At 45.3% G+C, this 21,898-nt stretch overlaps 1 protein-coding gene across 1 annotated transcript in view; it reads right to left on the bottom strand.

Moving 5' to 3' along the window:
• The window catches only part of baiap2l1b (BAR/IMD domain containing adaptor protein 2 like 1b), an 85,641-nt gene that overhangs the window by 40,356 nt on the left and 23,387 nt on the right, over window positions 1–21,898 (bottom strand). The window contains exons 4-6 of the mRNA XM_071395657.1: window positions 14,021–14,082; window positions 5,942–6,013; window positions 2,226–2,360 (exon numbers count right to left, since the gene is read on the bottom strand). Of these exons, the coding sequence (XP_071251758.1) occupies window positions 2,226–2,360; window positions 5,942–6,013; window positions 14,021–14,082 (269 nt within the window). The remainder of the gene's footprint in view (window positions 1–2,225; window positions 2,361–5,941; window positions 6,014–14,020; window positions 14,083–21,898) is intronic.

Below are 21,898 nucleotides of genomic sequence, written 5' to 3'. Positions count from 1 at the left end.
TGACAAACACCACTCTAGCTCTGCCACCTTTCACCGTAGATGCGGAAGTGCGACACTGGCGGAGGCGGTGGATTGAGATGCATCCACTGCAAGACATCTCTAGCTTAAACTGACAGATTTCTATGTTTTTATTTTTTATTTAGCATAGATTGAAGCACCGGTGCGTCAATCAACTCGAGGGGGTTAAACAGTACTTTAACTTTACCTCAGAATGTATACTAATGACTGTTCATAACTCCTCTCAATTTGGGGCTTTCTCGTCCTATTCGGCAGCAGACTGTCACAGAGTTGTGACTAAAGCAGTAGAGGTGAGTGGATAAAATCACTGCGGAATCCAAGCCAGAAGAAAATACCATATTACAACATATGTGTTGTGATAATTGTGTTGTTTGCTCTATAACCTGTTAGTTCATATGCCTTGACACTATAAGAAGACACAGTGGCAGAATTAATTCAACCACACCTTTGTTTCATCACAAAACCGGAGAGCAATCTCTGTCCGGTGAAGTCCACAAAGCATACTGCATGTAACAAACAGCTAAATTACCTACATATTGGTCAAGAAAGTTAATGTTTCCGACATTTTTGGACAAAAAGACAACAGGATATGTCTCCACTATTCCAGCACCATTTCAACACCATCAAATCACCTATGCTTAGTCTAATACAGTGACAACTAAAAGATAACAAAAACTATTTAATCCAATCAACGTAAGCTAAATATGATGTGGCTGTCTATGGTTCTGATTTTTGTGTGTGTGTGTTCGTGCAAGTAGAAAAACATGTTGACTCACTCTACTTGTAGAGAAATGCCAATCCCATCCTCCTCTCTTTCATGTTGACAAAACGGTCTATGACTCTGTCATACAGTACACACTTTCAGTTTTTGTTGCCCTAGGCTACCTGGCTAAAATGCTTTCTCACTAGCCTAACTTCCTTTCATGGGCAACGTTAGCTAGTTAACATTAGCCTTCTACATCTAGCTAGCTACATATTCAACTTCCATCTCTCAGTCCAGGGGCACAATGTATTTTATGGTTGGATCAGAATCGTAGTTATAAGCATTGGCCAGTACGGAGAATTAAGTAAAACCACAAGTCCAAATCCTTATCTCCATCCATAGCTAATTTAGGAAAGGGACAATTTTAGCTAGCTCGCTAGCCACCGGAGGACAACTGCACAACAAGGTGCAACAATTCAAGTTGTTTTTAATCAATTACATATTTCTCTGCGATAGGAGTAAAGCCAAATCAAAACTGGCTTCCCTTGACACTTTTTTTGTTGTGCGCCAGGGCTATTCACAGTTGAGCTCACTCAGTTTAGCTCAATGCTGATTGGCTATAATTTTATACTTTTTTTATCAAGGGAGGCCAAATGCTCGCTGGCTTCCCTTACATTCAATGCTACAGGCAGCAACAATGTCATACTCTTTATGACCAGACAGCATCAGATAAATGGCCTACACATACAGAGGCAGAGGGGCGCTGTTTCGCTTACTCGGATGCAACGAAAATTAGGAAAGCACAGACAGACGAAACATACATTATTTAATGTTTTTTCATTTTTTCTTGGTACGTTTTTGTGGGAACTTTGGTATCCATGAATACACACCCCTGGACTAAAGAGGTTTATCTTTCTTTGTCTCAGTCTGAAGCGGCGTGTGTGTGTGTGTGTGTGTGTGTGTGTGTGTGTGTGTGTGTGTGTGTGTGTGTGTGTGTGTGTGTGTGTGTGTGTGTGTGTGTGTGTGTAGGAGGCACCGTCTGGATCTTCCAGTATAACAACATGTGTGTGTGTTGGTGGGGGAGGGAGGAGGCACAGCACAGAGAGGTGTATTAATGGAACTATCCAGAACACCAAACAACACATAACACACACAGCGTACTCATGCATGAGGGCATTGTCTGGAGACTTGGATAATGTTACATTGGGTATGATCGACACTGTCTCATATGTCGAAGGTGTGTGTGTGTGTGAGATTGAGAGCGAGAGCGAGTGTGAGTGTGTGTGTGTGTATGTACAGGTGTGTGTATGAGGGCGGCAGGTAGCCTAGTGGTTAACAGCATTGGGCCAGTAACTGAAAAGTCTCTGGTTCAAATCTCCAAGCGGACTAAGTGAAAAATGTGGCGATGTGCCCTTGAGCAAGGCACTTAACCCTAACTGTTCCTGTAAGTCACTCTGGAAAAGAGTGTCAGTTAAATGACTGAAATGTGTGGGTCAGTCCTCACCTCACTCTCCTTGTTTTCGTACTTGTAGGTGTTCTTGCCCTGGCTCTTCCTCCTGAGTTTCTTCAGGTCAGACTGCGACCTGTCCAGAGAGTCCTGCTTCATCTTGTGCTCTGTCTGGTACCTCTTAAAGGTGGCCTGGATGGGTGGGAGGGAGAGGGGAGGTGGGGGGAGCAGCCGTGAACACCTGGAACCATCTCTAGACAGTACAAGTAGCATTGATTTTAAAAAGTATATTTTCCTTTTCGGAAAAAAAACCTTTCAGTAATATCATTAAATGTAATGTTACTAAGTATTAAAATGCTTTGTTTTTCGTTTCATTGAGTCAATGGTAATTAGCCTTAAATGCTATGTTTGATTATAGGCATTAGTAGAAAGGGTAGACACAGGGATTAAACCCCGGTCTCTGGTGGGGGGAGATGTGTCATTTGCTGTGAGCGTTACTACTCAACCACGGCTCTGAACGGCATAAGTCATTGTTGCATGTTTATCCTATTCCCTTTATAGTGAACTTACTACTTTTGGGACCTGGTGAAAAGTAGTCCCCTATAAAGGGAATAGGGTGCCATTTGGGATGCAGATAGTGTGTTCACTGTGATGTAGGTAGGGAGTAGTCAGGATTCTGCGGTCACTGTGATGTAGGTAGGGAGTAGTCAGGATTCTGTGGTCACTGTGATGTAGGTAGGGAGTAGTCAGGATTCTGTGGTCACTGTGATGTAGGTAGGGAGTAGTCAGGATTCTGTGGTCACTGTGATGTAGTCAGGATTCTGTGGTCACTGTGATGTAGGTAGGGAGCATACAGGATTCTGTGGTCACTGTGATGTAGGTAGGGAGTATACAGGATTCTGTGGTCACTGTGATGTAGGTAGGGAGTAGTCAGGATTCTGTGGTCACTGTGATGTAGGTAGGCAGCAGACAGGATTCTGTGGTCACTGTGATGTAGGTAGGCAGCAGACAGGATTCTGTGGTCACTGTGATGTAGGTAGGGAGTTGTCAGGATTCTGTGGTCACTGTGATGTAGGTAGGGAGTTGTCAGGATTCTGTGGTCACTGTGATGTAGGTAGGGAGTAGTCAGGATTCTGTGGTCACTGTGATGTAGGTAGGGAGTAGTCAGGATTCTGTGGTCACTGTCATGTAGGTAGGGAGTAGTCAGGATTCTGTGGTCACTGTGATGTAGGTAGGGAGTAGTCAGGATTCTGTGGTCACTGTCATGTAGGTAGGGAGTAGTCAGGATTCTGTGGTCACTGTCATGTAGGTAGGGAGTAGTCAGGATTCTGTGGTCACTGTGATGTAGGTAGGGAGTTGTCAGGATTCTGTGGTCACTGTGATGTAGGTAGGGAGTTGTCAGGATTCTGTGGTCACTGTCATGTAGGTAGGGAGTAGTCAGGATTCTGTGGTCACTGTGATGTAGGTAGGGAGTAGTCAGGATTCTGTGGTCACTGTGATGTAGGTAGGGAGTAGTCAGGATTCTGTGGTCACTGTGATGTAGGTAGGGAGTAGTCAGGATTCTGTGGTCACTGTGATGTAGGTAGGGAGTAGTCAGGATTCTGTGGTCACTGTGATGTAGGTAGGGAGTAGACAGGATTCTGTGGTCACTGTGATGTAGGTAGGGAGTAGTCAGGATTCTGTGGTCACTGTGATGTAGGTAGGGAGTAGTCAGGATTCTGTGGTCACTGTGATGTAGTCAGGATTCTGTGTTCACTGTGATGTAGGTAGGGAGTAGTCAGGATTCTGTGGTCACTGTGATGTAGGTAGGCAGTAGTCAGGATTCTGTGGTCACTGTGATGTAGGTAGGGAGTAGACAGGATTCTGTGGTCACTGTGATGTAGGTAGGGAGTAGTCAGGATTCTGTGGTCACTGTGATGTAGGTAGGGAGTAGTCAGGATTCTGTGTTCACTGTGATGTAGGTAGGGAGTAGTCAGGATTCTGTGGTCACTGTGATGTAGGTAGGCAGTAGTCAGGATTCTGTGGTCACTGTGATGTAGGTAGGGAATAGTCAGGATTCTGTGGTCACTGTGATGTAGGTAGGGAGTTGTCAGGATTCTGTGGTCACTGTGATGTAGGTAGGGAGTAGACAGGATTCTGTGGTCACTGTGATGTAGGTAGGGAGTAGTCAGGATTCTGTGGTCACTGTGATATAGGTAGGGAGTAGTCAGGATTCTGTGGTCACTGTGATGTAGGTAGGGAGTAGTCAGGATTCTGTGATGTAGGTAGGCAGTAGACAGGAGTCTGTGGTCACTGTGATGTAGGTAGGGAGTAGTCAGGATTCTGTGGTCACTGTGATGTAGGTAGGGAGTAGTCAGGATTCTGTGGTCACTGTGATGTAGACAGGATTCTGTGGTCACTGTGATGTAGGTAGGGAGTAGTCAGGATTCTGTGGTCACTGTGATGTAGGTAGGGAGTAGTCAGGATTCTGTGGTCACTGTGATGTAGGTAGGGAGTAGACAGGATTCTGTGGTCACTGTGATGTAGGTAGGGAGTAGTCAGGATTCTGTGGTCACTGTGATGTAGGTAGGGAGTAGTCAGGATTCTGTGTTCACTGTGATGTAGGTAGGGAGTAGTCAGGATTCTGTGGTCACTGTGATGTAGGTAGGCAGTAGTCAGGATTCTGTGGTCACTGTGATGTAGGTAGGGAGTAGTCAGGATTCTGTGGTCACTGTGATGTAGGTAGGGAGTTGTCAGGATTCTGTGGTCACTGTGATGTAGGTAGGGAGTAGTCAGGATTCTGTGGTCACTGTGATGTAGACAGGATTCTGTGGTCACTGTGATGTAGGTAGGGAGTAGTCAGGATTCTGTGGTCACTGTGATGTAGGTAGGGAGTAGTCAGGATTCTGTGGTCACTGTGATGTAGGTAGGCAGTAGTCAGGATTCTGTGGTCACTGTGATGTAGGTAGGGAGTAGTCAGGATTCTGTGGTCACTGTGATGTAGGTAGGGAGTAGTCAGGATTCTGTGGTCACTGTGATGTAGGTAGGGAGTAGACAGGATTCTGTGGTCACTGTGATGTAGGTAGGGAGTAGTCAGGATTCTGTGGTCACTGTGATATAGGTAGGGAGTAGTCAGGATTCTGTGGTCACTGTGATGTAGGTAGGGAGTAGTCAGGATTCTGTGATGTAGGTAGGCAGTAGACAGGAGTCTGTGGTCACTGTGATGTAGGTAGGGAGTTGTCAGGATTCTGCGGTCACTGTGATGTAGTCAGGATTCTGTGGTCACTGTGATGTAGGTAGGGAGTTGTCAGGATTCTGTGGTCACTGTGATGTAGGTAGGGAGTAGTCAGGATTCTGTGGTCACTGTGATGTAGGTAGGGAGTAGTCAGGATTCTGTGGTCACTGTGATGTAGGTAGGGAGTTGTCAGGATTCTGTGGTCACTGTGATGTAGGTAGGGAGTAGTCAGGATTCTGTGGTCACTGTGATGTAGGTAGGGAGTAGTCAGGATTCTGCGGTCACTGTGATGTAGGTAGGCAGTAGACATGATTCTGTGGTGTAGGTAGGCAGTAGACATGATTCTGTGGTGTAGGTAGGCAGTAGACAGGATTCTGTGGTGTAGGTAGGCAGTAGACATGATTATGTGGTCACTGTGATGTAGGTAGGCAGTAGACAGGATTATAGTTCCAGGGATGAGGCATGGGGGGCAGTTCTCAGTGATATTCCCATGAGCAGGAGGGAAGGCCGTTACCATAGAATCACATAAGCACACACATACATACAGTACAGTACTTACTGTCATGTATTTTACATCCATGTCTGTCTTCCTCTCCAATTCAGCTATTATCTCGCTGTGAAACCTCTTGAACTGCAGGTGAGGGGAAAGGGGGATGAGAGGGGGAGAGACGGTGAAGGGAGAAAGGAGGAGGGATGCACACTGATTAGAGAAAGGACTGTTAGGATGGAGGTATGTCAGTGGAAAAAATATATAAATAATGTTGGGAGGGATTTGAGAGCCATCCTTGAGTTGGGTAAGCAAAGGTGTTTGTGTGTGTGTGCAAAAAAGAGAAGAAAAGATTCAAGGCTATATGAGTGAGTCATAGGTGAGTGATCGGATCCAAGATGGCGTAGCAGTCGGACGTGTGTTTGCATTGTCCTGTATTGTCCTGTCGCGTGTAAATAGTAAATAGTCTTCGTATTTTTCGTATACATTTCGTATATATTTTAATTTCACTTTCCATCTAGGAACTGAATATACATTCCTACATTCCGCCTCACCCAATGTGGTACGGACCTGCTATTTTTTTATACTTTAGAACCGTAACCCCAAGCAGAAGCTAGCCAGATAACTAGCTACTAGCTAGTAGTCAGTTAGCCACTGCTGCGGTCTTCACACTCAACTCGGACACAGCCAGCTTCAATACCGGGCCAATACCTGCCAGTCTGCAAGCGCGATATCAACCCAGAGCATATAGGACTGCTTTTTCTCTACCACATCACCGGATTCCTGACGCAAGCTCTGGACAATTACACCGTATCATCACAGCTAGCTAGCTGCAACCGAGTGGCTACTACTGGCTAACACCTCTGTCCCGAAGCAAGCACCAGTTAGCCTTTAGCTAGCCTCGAGCTAGGCCCATCTGCCGGCTAGCTGCAAGCGCGATATCAACCCAGAGCATATAGGACTGCTTTTTCTCTACCACATCACCGGATTCCTGACGCAAGCTCTGGACAATTACACCGTATCATCACAGCTAGCTAGCTGCAACCGAGTGGCTACTACTGGCTAACACCTCTGTCCCGAAGCAAGCACCAGTTAGCCTTGAGCTAGCCTCGAGCTAGGCCCATCTGCCGGCTAGCTGCAAGCGCGATATCAACCCAGAGCATATAGGACTGCTTTTTCTCTACCACATCACCGGATTCCTGACGCAAGCTCTGGACAATTACACCGTATCATCACAGCTAGCTAGCTGCAACCGAGTGGCTACTACTGGCTAACACCTCTGTCCCGAAGCAAGCACCAGTTAGCCTTGAGCTAGCCTCGAGCTAGGCCCATCTGCCGGCTAGCTGAAGAGCTAGCGCCACTGCCACTGCCACGAAGCTAGCACCAGTTAGCAAACACAATTCTACAATTCACAACCTCTCTTTCGCCATCGCCATCTGGCTTGGATTCTCTGTCGACACAACCACGTCTGAGCAGACCCCCTCCGTCTGAGCAGACCACCCCCCGGGCTACTAACTTTAAACGCCGCGTGCTAGCTTAGTGGAGGCCTCCTCTGCTCCATCTACGGCTGCCCCCTGGACACTATGATCACTTGGCTACATAGCTGATGCATGCTTGACTGTCCATTAATTCACGGTACTCCATTCTGTTTATTTGTGTTTTATCTGTCGGCTCTGTGCTTTAACTCAGGATCTGTGTGTAGTTAATCCGACCCTCTCTGCCTAGTCGTCGCCATTTTTACCTGTTGTTGCTGTGCTAGACTAGCACCCTGTTATTGCTGCTGTTATCTTACCTGTTGTTTTAGCTAGCTCTCCCAATCAAGACCTGCAATCACTTTATGCCTTATTGTATGTCTCTCTCAAATATCAATATGCCTTGCATACTGTTGTTCAGGCTAGTTTTCATTATCATTGTTTTGGTTTGCAATGGACCCTGTAGTTCCACTCTCCGTACCTCTGATACCCCCTTTGTCCCACCCCCCACACATGCGGTGACCTCACCCATTGAGACCAGCATGTCCAGAGATACAACCTCTCTTATCATCACCCAGTGCCTGGGCTTGCCTCCGCTGTACCTGCGCCCCTCCATACCCCTGTCTGCACATTATGCCCAGAATCTATTCTACCACGCCCATAAATCTGCTCCTTTTATTCTTTGTCCCCAACGCTCTAGGCGACCAGTTTTGATAGCCTTTAGCCGCACCCTCATCCTACTACTCCTCTGTTCCTCGGGTGATGTGGAGGTAAACCCAGGCCCTGCATGTCCCCAGTCACCCTCATTTGTTGACTTCTGCGATCGAAAAAGCCTTGGCCTCATGCATGTCAACATCAGAAGCCTCCTCCCTAAGTTTGCCTTACTCACCGCTTTAGCACACTCTGCCAATCCTGATGTCCTTGCCGTGTCCGAATCCTGGCTTAGGAAGGCCACCAAAAATTCTGAGATTTCCATACCCAACTATAACACTTTCCGTCAAGATAGAACTGCCAAAGGGGGAGGAGTTGCAATCTACTGCAGAGATAGCCTGCAAAGTTCTGTCATACTTTCCAGGTCTATGCCCAAACAGTTCGAACTTCTAATTTTAAAAATTAATCTCTCCAGAAATAAGTCTCTCACTGTTGCCGCCTGCTACCGACCCCCCTCAGCTCCCAGCTGTGCCCTGGACACCATCTGTGAATTGATCGCTCCCCATCTAGCTTCAGAGTTTGTTCTGTTAGGTGACCTAAACTGGGATATGCTTAACACCCCGGCAGTCCTACAATCCAAGCTTGATGCCCTCAATCTCACACAAATCATCAAGGAACCCACCAGGTACAACCCTAAATCCGTAAACATGGGCACCCTAATAGACATTATCCTGACCAACCTGCCCTCCAAATACACCTCTGCTGTCTTCAATCAAGATCTCAGCGATCACTGCCTCATTGCCTGTATCCGCCACGGGTCCGCGGTCAAACGACCACCCCTCATCACTGTCAAACGCTCCCTAAAACACTTCTGCGAGCAGGCCTTTCTAATCGACCTGGCCCGGGTACCCTGGAAGGATATTGACCTCATCCCGTCAGTTGAGGATGCCTGGTCATTCTTTAAATGTTACTTCCTCACCATATTAGACAAGCATGCTCCGTTCAAAAAATGCAGAACCAAGAACAGATATAGCCCTTGGTTCACTCCAGACCTGACTGCCCTCGACCAGCACAAAAACATCCTGTGGCGAACTGCAATAGCATCGAAGAGCCGCCGCGATATGCAACTGTTCAGGGAAGTCAGGAACCAATACACGCAGTCAGTCAGGAAAGCAAAGGCCAGCTTTTTCAAGCAGAAATTCGCATCCTGTAGCTCTAACTCCAAAAAGTTCTGGGATACTGTAAAGTCCATGGAGAACAAGAGCACCTCCTCCCAGCTGCCCACTGCACTGAGGCTAGGTAACACGGTCACCACCGATAAATCCGTGATAATCGAAGACTTCAACAAGCATTTCTCAATGGCTGGCCATGCCTTCCTCCTGGCGACTCCAACCTTGGCCAACAGCCCCGCCCCCCCCGCTGCTACTCGCCCAAGCCTCCCCAGCTTCTCCTTTACCCAAATCCAGATAGCAGATGTTCTGAAAGAGCTGGAAAACCTGGACCCATACAAATCAGCTGGGCTTGACAATCTGGACCCCCTATTTCTGAAACTGTCCGCCGCCATTGTGGCACCCCCTATTACCAGCCTGTTCAACCTCTCCTTCGTATCATCTGAGATCCCCAAGGATTGGAAAGCTGCCGCGGTCATCCCCCTCTTCAAAGGGGGAGACACCCTGGACCCAAACTGTTACAGACCTATATCCATCCTGCCCTGCCTATCTAAGGTCTTCGAAAGCCAAGTCAACAAACAGATCACTGACCATCTCGAATCCCACCGTACCTTCTCCGCTGTGCAATCCGGTTTCCGAGCCGGTCACGGGTGCACCTCAGCCACGCTCAAGGTACTAAACGACATCATAACCGCCATCGATAAAAGACATTACTGTGCAGCCGTCTTCATCGACCTGGCCAAGGCTTTCGACTCTGTCAATCACCATATTCTTATCGGCAGACTCAGTAGCCTCGGTTTTTCTAATGACTGCCTTGCCTGGTTCACCAACTACTTTGCAGACAGAGTTCAGTGTGTCAAATCGGAGGGCATGTTGTCCGGTCCTCTGGCAGTCTCTATGGGGGTACCACAGGGTTCAATTCTCGGGCCGACTCTTTTCTCTGTATACATCAATGATGTTGCTCTTGCTGCGGGCGATTCCCTGATCCACCTCTACGCAGACGACACCATTCTATATACTTCCGGCCCTTCCTTGGACACTGTGCTATCTAACCTCCAAACGAGCTTCAATGCCATACAACACTCCTTCCGTGGCCTCCAACTGCTCTTAAACGCTAGTAAAACCAAATGCATGCTTTTCAACCGTTCGCTGCCTGCACCCGCACGCCCGACTAGCATCACCACCCTGGACGGTTCCGACCTAGAATATGTGGACATCTATAAGTACCTAGGTGTCTGGCTAGACTGCAAACTCTCCTTCCAGACTCATATCAAACATCTCCAATCCAAAATCAAATCAAGAATCGGCTTTCTATTCCGCAACAAAGCCTCCTTCACTCACGCCGCCAAACTTACCCTAGTAAAACTGACTATCCTACCGATCCTCGACTTCGGCGATGTCATCTACAAAATAGCTTCCAACACTCTACTCAGCAAACTGGATGCAGTTTATCACAGTGCCATTCGTTTTGTTACTAAAGCACCTTATACGACCCACCACTGCGACCTGTATGCCCTAGTCGGCTGGCCCTCGCTACATGTTCGTCGTCAGACCCACTGGCTCCAGGTCATCTACAAGGCTATGCTAGGTAAAGTGCCGCCTTATCTCAGTTCACTGGTCACGATGGCTACACCCACCCGCAGCACGCGCTCCAGCAGGTGTATCTCACTGATCATCCCTAAAGCTAAAACCTCATTTGGACGCCTTTCCTTCCAGTTCTCTGCTGCCTGCGACTGGAACGAATTGCAAAAATCTCTGAAGTTGGAGACTTTTATCTCCCTCAACAACTTTAAAAATCTGCTATCCGAGCAGCTAACCGATCGCTGCAGCTGTACATAGTCCATCTGTAAACTACCCACCCAATTTACCTACCTCACCCCCCATACTGCTTTTATTTATTTACTTTTCTGCTCTTTTGCACACCAGTATCTCTTCTTGCACATGATCATCTGATGATTTATCACTCCAGTGTTAATCTGCTAAATTGTAATTATTCGATTTATTGCCTACCTCATGCCTTTTGCACACATTGTATATAGATTCTCTTTTTTTCTACCATGTTATTGACTTGTTTATTGTTTACTCCATGTGTAACTCTGTGTTGTCTGTTCACACTGCTATGCTTTATCTTGGCCAGGTCGCAGTTGCAAATGAGAACTTGTTCTCAACTAGCCTACCTGGTTAAATAAAGGTGAAATAAAAAATAAAAATAAATAAAAATAGCCGAAACGTAATGCAGGGATGCCCTCCTCTCTCTCTCCCTCTCCCTATATCCCTCTCTCTCCCACTCTAATCAGTATGAGGGGGAGGGCAGGCATCTCTTACATCACCGAGGCCTTGTGGTAGCAAACCGACGCCCACTGGTGCCATTCGGTCAACGAAAACCCCACGTCCTCTCACAAAGAATTAGAGACTGTCCCTGCAACCCACGTCTCCTCAGTCCTCTCAAACAACAACCCTGTTAGCAGCTGCTTCAAATCTCTAGGTGCTTTAGTGCAGGGTTCCCCAACTGGCGGCCCGTGGGCCGAATTTGGCCCGCGGTTGGTTTTATTTGGCCCGCCAAGTTTTCTGAGCAAAAAGAACATGTCCATATATTTATTTTAAAATATAAATCAGCTCCAAGTGATTTTGATTTGGGAAATCTGTTCCCAAGTATTCCCTCGCATAATAGAGAGCCACGTGATCCTATACAAATGTAAGCAAGGTTTGAAATTATTATGTTTTAGTCTAATATTATATCTGTTTGGGCTTCTTGGGTCAATTTGCAGTACACAAATGATTTGTAATTATGTAAAAAATCTGCCCGGTGCTGGATCTAGATAATGATCCCTCCTTTAGTTAAACTGCTCTGCCTTCCATAGACACACCATGCATGACAACGCCTCCTCCAATCTCCAACTCTTTAATGGAATGAAGGAATTCATATTGTGACTCACACATACAGTCAGCGGAGGCCTTGACTAAACTAAAGCTGCTCTCCGATACAGAGTGGAGCTAGGGAAGAGAACAACAGTGACTTCTGGGGATAGAACCAGGCAGATATAATGACTAAACTAAAGCTGCTCTCCGATACAGAGTGGAGCTAGGGAAGAGAACAACAGTGACTTCTGGGGATAGAACCAGGCAGATATAATGACTAAAAACGGGGAAAAGGTAGGTTACATTCTTAATGTTTTCAACTCTTAATGATCGGCTATGAAAAGCCAACTGAGATTTATTCCTGATTATTATTTGACCATGCTTGTCATTTATGGAAATTTTGAAAATCTTGGCTCTCTCTAATTTTCTCCTTCTCTCTTTCTTTCTCTCGGAGGACCTGGGCCCTAGGACCATGCGTCGGGACTGCCGCCCGTGGTGACTCCTTGCTGTCCCCAGTCCGCCTGGCCTTGCTGCTATTCCAGTTTCAGCTGTTCTGCCTGCGGTTATGGAACCGCCACCTGTCCCAGACCTGTTGTTTTTCAACTCTTGATGATCGGCTATGAAAAGCCAACTGAAAATTATTCATGATTATTATTTGACCATGCTTGTCACTTATGAACATTTTTGAACATCTTGGCATAGTTCTGTTATAATCTCCACCCGGCACAGCCAGAAGAGGACTGGCCACCCCTCATAGCCTGGTTCCTCTCTAGGTTTCTTCCTAGGTTTTGGCCTTTCTAGGGAGTTTTTCCTAGCCACCGTGCTTCTACACCTGCATTACTAGCTGTTTGGGGTTTTAGGCTGGGTGTCTGTACAGCACTTCGAGATATTAGCTGATGTACGAAGGGCTATATAAAATAAAATTGATTGATTGATTGATTAATGTAATCCGTTACGGTTACTAGTTACTAGTTACCAGTACATGATTGTAATCACATTTGGACTACCCAAACTCAGTAAAGTAATCTGATTACAGTTACTTTTGGATTACTTTCCCCTTAAGATGCATTAGAAGAAGACAAAAAGGATCCATCAAACGCTTCTGGAGTATCATCATAGTGGTCTCTGACCTGTGGTCACTCTGAGGTGGAACAAACTTAAACTCCCTCCTGCTGAATTGAATGTCATTGAGAGAACAGAAAGGTGCCAGAATGTTTTTTCACAAACATCCTTTCTGAATTTAAAAGTCAATACAAGAAGTAGTCATCTAGTTTTTCAAAAGTATCTGTAATCTGACTACAGTATTTTTTGCTGGTAATGTAATTGATTACAGTTACAGTATTTTTGGTAATCAGATTACAAGTAACTGATTACATGAATAAGTGTCTCCCTAACCTTGTATACTTATGATGATAAACATTTTTTATAGTTTGTAGAATAAGTTATTGTATGCCAACCATAACTACAGGCCTTGACAAGTGTGACTGTCATCAACAACAGTTCCCAGAGGCCCCGTCACAGGGCATGTTCAGACCTGCTCCCGTCCTATAAACAGGCTGTACACAATAACCAAACAGGTGCAACTTCTCCTCTAGCTTGTTTTTTGTTTTCTTCTCATTATCTTTGCTTTTTCTGTCCCTTGATGTTACATAGAGAGAAACACCATCCTGTGATTACTAATGGAGAGAGTTGAAGAGGGGGAAAGAGAAAGAGAGATTTGTGTTTGAGAGGAATTAAAAACGGTACATTGTGTTAAGCAGCAGAGAGAGAAAAAGAGAGAGGGAGAGGGCACACTGGACGAGGCAAGTCATGCAGGGAATTAAACAATAGATGACGCAAACACTCATGTACACACACACACACCTTGCAGAACACACACACACACACACACACACACACACACACACACACACACACACACACACACACACACACACACACACACACACACACACACACACACACACACACACACACACACACACAGAGGCAGTACTCACATTCTCCTCTAGCTCAAGGTGAACTTTCCTGTGGACCTCGGATATCTCCATCAGCACAACGCCTGTGGCGAGAGAGAGACATGCACTGATTGGCTGCTTGGCTCGTGGGGGAAAACAAGATTAGGGTTTCGGTCAGATTCTCTACGCTTCTCCTGAAGTGTGCACTATTGGACATTATCTACCCTTCTCCTGAAGTGTGCACTTTTAGACATTATCTACCCTTCTCCTGAAGTGTGCACTATTAGACATTATCTACCCTTCTCCTGAAGTGTGCACTATTAGACATTATCTACCCTTCTCCTGAAGTGTGCACTATTAGACATTATCTACCCTTCTCCTGAAGTGTGCACTATTAGACATTATCTACCCTTCTCCTGAAGTGTGCACCATTTGACATCATCTACCCTTCTCCTGAAGTGTGCACTATTAGATATGGACTGGTGGAAGGAATATGGTGGAAACTTGTTTACACCAATCCAATGCTTTTAAATGCATGTGGGGGAGTGTACACTTCTTCGTGAAGGGGTATCTGAACAGAACCACCCAACAGGGTAGTCCGTACGATGTACATAGTCTCAAATTGTTGCTTTCCTTCATGAAAGAGAAAAGACATACAGTATACATCCCTCTGACAAGTGCTGAACTGACAAAAAGGTGGGGAATGGAAACAATGTTGACAACGCCGACAGAACAGTGACTCATTTATTCTGTTCAGTAGGGCACACCGAAGCAATGTGTTGCAAAAGGAAATGGAAACCTGTGTCGTTATTGGACAAGCTCAGTTTGTATCTCCTGCGGTTCAGTCCATTCCAACACGTTTTCGCCCTACTGAATACAACCCAGGATGGCTTTAATTCAGTTGTAAACTAAAATTGACCCTATTAATATTCGCTAATGTTGAGGAAACAGTGTGTCGTTACCACCTGCAGTTAGATAATCAAAAACAGCTCTAACTGCAGGGAACCAAAAACAATATCACTCTTTGCATGTTCCTCAACAGCCAATCAAAAATGGATTAAAAAATAATAACACCATAAAGCAACTGGAAATCATAACACCCAATTCATGCAGGTAGCCTAGTGGTTAGAGGCAGGTAGCCTAGTGGTTAGAGGCAGGTAGCCTAGTGGTTAGAGGCAGGTAGCCTAGTGGTTAGAGGCAGGTAGCCTAGTGGTTAGAGGCAGGTAGCCTAGTGGTTAGAGGCAGGTAGCCTAGTGGTTAGAGGCAGGTAGCCTAGTGGTTAGAGCGTTGGGCTGAAAGGTTGCTGGATCGAATCCCCGAGCTGACAAGGTAAAAATCTTTCTTTCTGCACCTGAGCAAGGCAGTTAACCCACTGTACCCCTGGCGCCGAAGACGTGGATGTTGATTAAGGCAGCCCTCCGCACCTCTCTGATTCAGAGGGGTTGGGTTAAATGCGGAAGACACATTTCAGTTGAAGGTATTCAGTTGTACAACTGACCAGGTATCATCCTCCTTTCCCTAATAAGGATCCACCCACATGGCACTTGAGTGATTATCGTAATGCGTGTTGCTAATAAACGGATGAAAGGATATTGTTTTACTGATGCCGCTATCGTAACACGTTAAATCAAGTGACTCATCTTACGCAGTCTCACACAGAGTTTGGACACCTACTCATTCATAGGTTTTTGCTTTATTTTCTACATTGTAGAATAATAGTGAAAACATCAAAACTGTGAAATAACCTATATGGAATCATGTAGTAACCAAAAAAGTGTTAAACAAATCCAAATATATTTTATATTCTTCAAAGTAGCCACCCTTTGGCTTGATCACAGCTTTACACACTGTTGGCATTCTCTCAACCAGCATTTAAATTAACAGGTGTGCCTTCTTAAAAGTTAATTTGTGGAAGTTTGAGCCAATCAGTTGTGACAAGGTTGTGACAAGGTAGGGGTGGTATACAGAAAATAGCCCTATTTGGTAAAAGACCAAGTCCATATTATGGAAAGAACAGCTCAAATAAGCAAAGAGAAACGACAGTCCATCATTACTTTAAGACACGAAGGTCAGTCAATACGGAACATTTCAAGAACTTTGAAAGTTTCTTCAAGTGCAGTTGCAAAAAACATCAAGCGCTATGATGAAACTGGCTCTCATGAGGACCGCCACAGGAAAGGAATACAGAGTTACTTTTGCTGCAGAGGATAAATTCATTAGAATTAACTGCACCTCAGATTACAGCACAAATAAATGCTTTACAGAGTTCAAGTAACAGACATCTCAACATCAACTGTTCAGAGGAGACTGCGTGAATCAGGCCTTCATGGTCCAATTGCTGCAAATAAACCACTACTAAAGGACACCAATAAGAAGAAGAAACTTGCTTGGGCCAAGAAACATGAGCAATGGGCATTAGACCGGTGGAAAACTGGCCTTTGGTCTGATGAGTCCAAATTTGAGATTTTTGATTCCAACCTCCGTGTCTTTGTGAGATGCAGAGTAGGTGAACAGAAAAATAGAATTGTTTTACACTTTTTTCATTACATCATGATTCCATATTTGTTATTTCATAGTTTTGATGTCTTCACTATTATTCTACAATGTAGAAAATAGTAAAAATAAAGACAAATCCTTGAATGAGTAGGTGTGTCCAAACTTTTGACTGGTACTGTATATAAAACTCAATATAATCAAAGCATATAATCAGCAGGAAGTAATGGATTCCTTTGTTAATCCCACCCCTGTGAAATGTATCTCCTGAAACCATCATGTCTATATCTGAGTAGCTACTAACCCATGGAGGAGTGTGTGTCAGCCCTGTGACTAGACCACTTCCTGGACTGTAGGCCTACACAGTATGACATAAACCTGGGTCATGTTCATTAGTTTTAAAACGTTTCCAGATGGAAAACTAAAATGAGCATTTCTTATTGGACAAGTCCAAGTATAGTCCCTCCTTGTTTCAGTGTGTTTTCTTCAGTTTGGTTCCTTTTTGAGCAGGAGCCAAGCTGGTCCTCCCTCTGATTAGGCCCCCTCCTACTCTGTATGTCAGACTGCACAGTAGGCTACATGATGTTCATCTGAGGAAAGCTTTGACTGTCTGTCTGGAGAGAGATTTTCCATTCCATGTCACCCCAGGCTATAGGCTGTCTGTCCCTCTTCTGTGGCAGAGCTAGCAGAGAGACTGCGTCAGAAAGCTCTGATCAAACACAAGAGAGTAGTTTAATAATACAAAACAATAGACAGAATGTTCCATACTGGGACACAATGGCAGGGGAGAGGAGAGAGGGCAGAGGTCGAGTGGTTCAGTGCATTAAATACAGTAGTGATACACTATACAGGAAGATAACTTTAGTGTGGGACTGAACGAATGATGAACGAACTATACACTACTCATCTAGTATTTCCATATTATTCAACTGTGTTTGTTTACAGCAGGCAGGGATGGCTCTGCTCTGAGAGAAATACCCAGAGAGGAAAGTGCTGTTGTGACAGTATGTGACTGATCATTGATCAAACAAACCCAACCCAGGCGTTTCTGGATGGTTTGACATGAAGCAAGCTTTGTTCACTTACTGTTGAACATTGCATAATGAAGGTTAGTATTGTTCAATGATTATATTGGATTAGTCATAATCACATGACTACACATGAACAGTCGAATGCATTTCATTTCAACATCATTACACGTGACTAAATGTCTCAATATACCAACAATTAGTACACAGACTTATACATTTCATGAATGTTGTATTGACATGTTATGAATACATAAGCTGCTGTGAAATGATGGAACATACAAATAAATACTATGTCATATGAGCCCAGCTCCACTTGTTATTAACCCCCGGATTACAATAGCTAAACACTGTCCTAAGACACTTCCACTCCCTGTCCCAGAGCGTGTCCCGAGACACTTCCACTCCCTGTCCCAGAGTGTGTCCCGAGACACTTCCACTCCCTGTCCCAGAGTGTGTCCCGAGACACTTCCCCTCCCTGTCCCAGAGTGTGTCCCGAGACACTTCCCCTCCCTGTCCCAGAGTGTGTCCCGAGACACTTCCACTCCCTGTCCCAGAGTGTGTCCCGAGACACTTCCACTCCCTGTCCCAGAGTGTGTCCCGAGACACTTCCACTCCCTGTCCCAGAGTGTGTCCCGAGACACTTCCACTCCCTGTCCCAGAGTGTGTCCCGAGACACTTCCACTCCCTGTCCCAGAGTGTGTCCCGAGACACTTCCACTCCCTGTCCCAGAGTGTGTCCCGAGACACTTCCCCTCCCTGTCCCAGAGTGTGTCCCGAGACACTTCCACTCCCTGTCCCAGAGTGTGTCCCGAGACACTTCCCCTCCCTGTCCCAGAGTGTGTCCCGAGACACTTCCACTCCCTGTCCCAGAGTGTCCTAAGACACTTCCACTCCCTGTCCCAGAGTGTGTCCTAAGACACTTCCACTCCCTGTCCCAGAGTGTCCTAAGACACTTCCACTCCCTGTCCCAGAGTGTCCTAAGACACTTCCACTCCCTGTCCCAGAGTGTCCTAAGACACTTCCACTCCCTGTCCCAGAGTGTCCTAAGACACTTCCACTCCCTGTCCCAGAGTGTGCCCTAAGCCACTCCACCTCTCCGAGTGTCCCAGTCTCCAGCCCCACCCTGCCCTGTGGGCTGTGGCTGGCATACTCACCACAGTTCAAACAACATCGCTGACTAAAGGGCACCAGAACATCCTGGTAAATGTGTCCTTTGTCAGGACATGGAGGGAGAGAGAGAGGGAGGGAGTGGGGTAGATGAGACGCGAACAGATAGTGGGGTGGCACTAGGAGAAAAAGGGAGGAGAGATAGAGAGAGAGGGGCATGTGCAGGGAGAGAGAAAGCTCTGTGAAAGAAGCCTGTGCATGGCACCATGTTCAGACCCCGGACCTACCATTCAACTTATCCCATTGTTAGTGTCACTTAAATCCAAATCTCTCTCAGCACAAAATAATTCACCAGTTAAAAAAGTAGCAAAGTATCCATTGACAACACAGCTCCTTCATCTCAGCTAAACTGCTGCTACAACACCTTGAAAATGTAGCTCGCAATGTCCTACTGATTACCACGTTGACTTTTTGTATAACTACGTTTCAAGAAGGAAAACGTTTTGATGCTGAGCCTAAAACTAAGTGGAGACTGGAAGGCATATATTTAGCAGTAACAACAACCCAACTAATAGTATGTTTATATGCAGTGTGTATGGACAGAATGTTGCCAAGCAACAAGTGTAGCACATGGGGATGTTTGAAATGTACTTCTCAGCCTTAAGTGTCCCGCTTGCGTTGCCTCATTACTTAGCCTTTGAGGTGGCGCAATCGGCTAAGATGCTCAAGAAAGGATGGTCATGTGGGCTAGCAAGGCAGAAGTCCAGAGTTGGCGGCAGATATGAGCCGAAGGAAGGAAGGAAGTGGTACTCGCTAAGCAAGCAGTGTGACGTCCTTTACACCAGCATGGTCAATTGAGAGCAGTGTGAAGCACAACGCTGTCCAAATGGACAATAGCCTAGTAGAAATACTGCCAGTATTATCCAATGGTTTAACCCAATCAAACTAAAATTACCAATCGTTGTTAATGGTGCTGACTGACTCATGAGTATGGTCTGTCTGTGGTAGATGTGTTGTTGGGTTAATGGTCCTGACTGACTCATGAGTATGGTCTGTCTGTGGTAGAATGGTCCTGACTGACTTATGAGTATGGTCTGTCTGTGGTAGAATGGTCCTGACTGACTCATGAGTATAGTCTGTCTGTGGTAGAATGGTCCTGACTGACTCATGAGTATAGTCTGTCTGTGGTAGATGTGGTGTTGGGTTAATGGTCCTGATGAGTATGGTCTGTCTGTGGTAGAATGGTCCTGACTGACTCATGAGTATAGTCTGTCTGTGGTAGAATGGTCCTGACTGACTCATGAGTATGGTCTATCTGTGGTAGATGTGCCATATCTCCCGGGTGGCGCAGTGGTCTAGGGCACTGCATCGCAGTGCTAGCTGCGCCACCAGAGTCTCTGGGTTCACGCCCAGGCTGGGCTGGGTTCGCGCCCAGGCTCTGTTGGAGACGGCCGCAACCGGGAGATCCGTGGGGCGACACACAATTGGCATAGCGTCGTCCGGGTTAGGGAGGGTTTGGCCGGTAGGGAGGGAGGGTTTGGCCGGTAGGGATATCCTTGTCTCAGTATGTAAAAAATGTAATAAAATGTATGCACTCTACTGTAAGTCGCTCTGGATAAGATCGTCTGCTCTTGGCCGGTAGGGATATCCTTGTCTCAGTATGTAAAAAATGTAATAAAATGTATGCACTCTACTGTAAGTCGCTCTGGATAAGAGCGTCTGCTAAATGACTAAAATGTAAATGTAAATGTAAATGTCCTGACTGACTCATGAGTATAGTCTGTCTGTGGTAGAATGGTCCTGACTGACTCATGAGTATGGTTTGTCTGTGGTAGATGTGGTGTTGGGTTAATGGTCCTGACTGACTCATGAGTATGGTCTGTCTGTGGTAAATGTGGTGTTGGGTTAATGGTTCTGACTGACTCATGAGTATGGTCTGTCTGTGGTAGATGTGTTGTTGGGTTAATGGTCCTGACTGACTCATGAGTATGGTCTGTCTGTGGTAGAATGGTCCTGACTGACTCATGAGTATGGTCTGTCAGTGGTAGACGTGGTGGTAGACATGGTGGTGGGGCCTGGTGCTTTGAGCTCAGTAATACCTATTAAATGAGCCATGAGGAAAATCATGAATGTTACTAGGGATGTGACAAATGGAAAAATGTTCTTAACGTTTATCAGTTTCCCACATGAATTCACAGTGTAGCTGCGCTGCTGCCAGCAACGGTTTGGGTCTCAAGGTGCGTCCCTTTCAGATGTTGAAGCATTGCACCTGTATTACCATTACTGTACCTCAACTCCACCTCGCAAAGTTGGCATTTCCTTCTCATTTAACTTCTCAAAGTATTACCATACAGGACTTGGCGATGACCTAGTGGTGGAGAATAGACTCCCAAATAATTGATTCCTCGACTCCTTGCACGTCGACTTCTTTGAATAATGTGGCTAATACAGGTATATTTTATACTGACATTTCTGACCACTTTCCAATTTTCAATTTCTCTTTGGCAGATGGAAATGAACAGATGGGAATGATTAGTAGCATTAAATGTAGAACATTTAACAAAAGTAATTGTGAGCATTTTAAGATGTTGATTGATGATATTTAATGGAAAAATGTTTATAATCAGGCCGATGTGGAATCTACTTACCAGACTTTTCTCATCTTTCAATTCTGTATTTCACCACTGCTTTCCCTTAGTTAAACGACGTAAGAAAGCATCAAAATGGGTCTCAAAAAAAGTTGTATAAAAAGTTTCTCACAAATACCTCTCCCCTGAATTCTGCAAATTACAAAAAGTATAAGAACAACGAGTGGAGGACAGAGGAGCCTCTTAAAGAAGAAGTTACAGGTCTGTGAGAGCCAGAAATCTTGCTTGTTTGTAGGTGACCAAATACTTATTTTCCACCATAATTTGCAAATAAATTCATAAAAAATCCTACAATGTGATTTTCTGGATTTTTTTTCTAATTTTGTCTGTCATAGTTGAAGTGTACCTATGATGAAAATTACAGGCCTCTCTCATCTTTTTAAGTGGGAGAACTTGCACAATTGGTGGCTGACTAAATACTTTTTTGCCACACTGTAAATGAGAATCATCTGCTTGAAATCTAATAATTTCTAACTACTTGTAGAAGGTGCCAATAATATTGTCCAGGCCATTTTAGGATTTTTTTGTGGAATTAGCAAAGATTCAGTAAATTATTCAATTTCTTTTGTTTTGTTCAACTGCACACCAAAGACATACATATGTGGATACCAAATGTTTTAATTTCAACGGTTTTCTGGAAGA

The sequence above is a fragment of the Salvelinus alpinus genome, chromosome 1 (assembly GCF_045679555.1).
Source record: "Salvelinus alpinus chromosome 1, SLU_Salpinus.1, whole genome shotgun sequence".
NCBI lineage: Eukaryota > Metazoa > Chordata > Actinopteri > Salmoniformes > Salmonidae > Salvelinus > Salvelinus alpinus.
The sequence above is the reverse complement of the archived record's forward strand: the minus strand, read 5'-3'. Positions and strand labels throughout refer to the sequence as shown.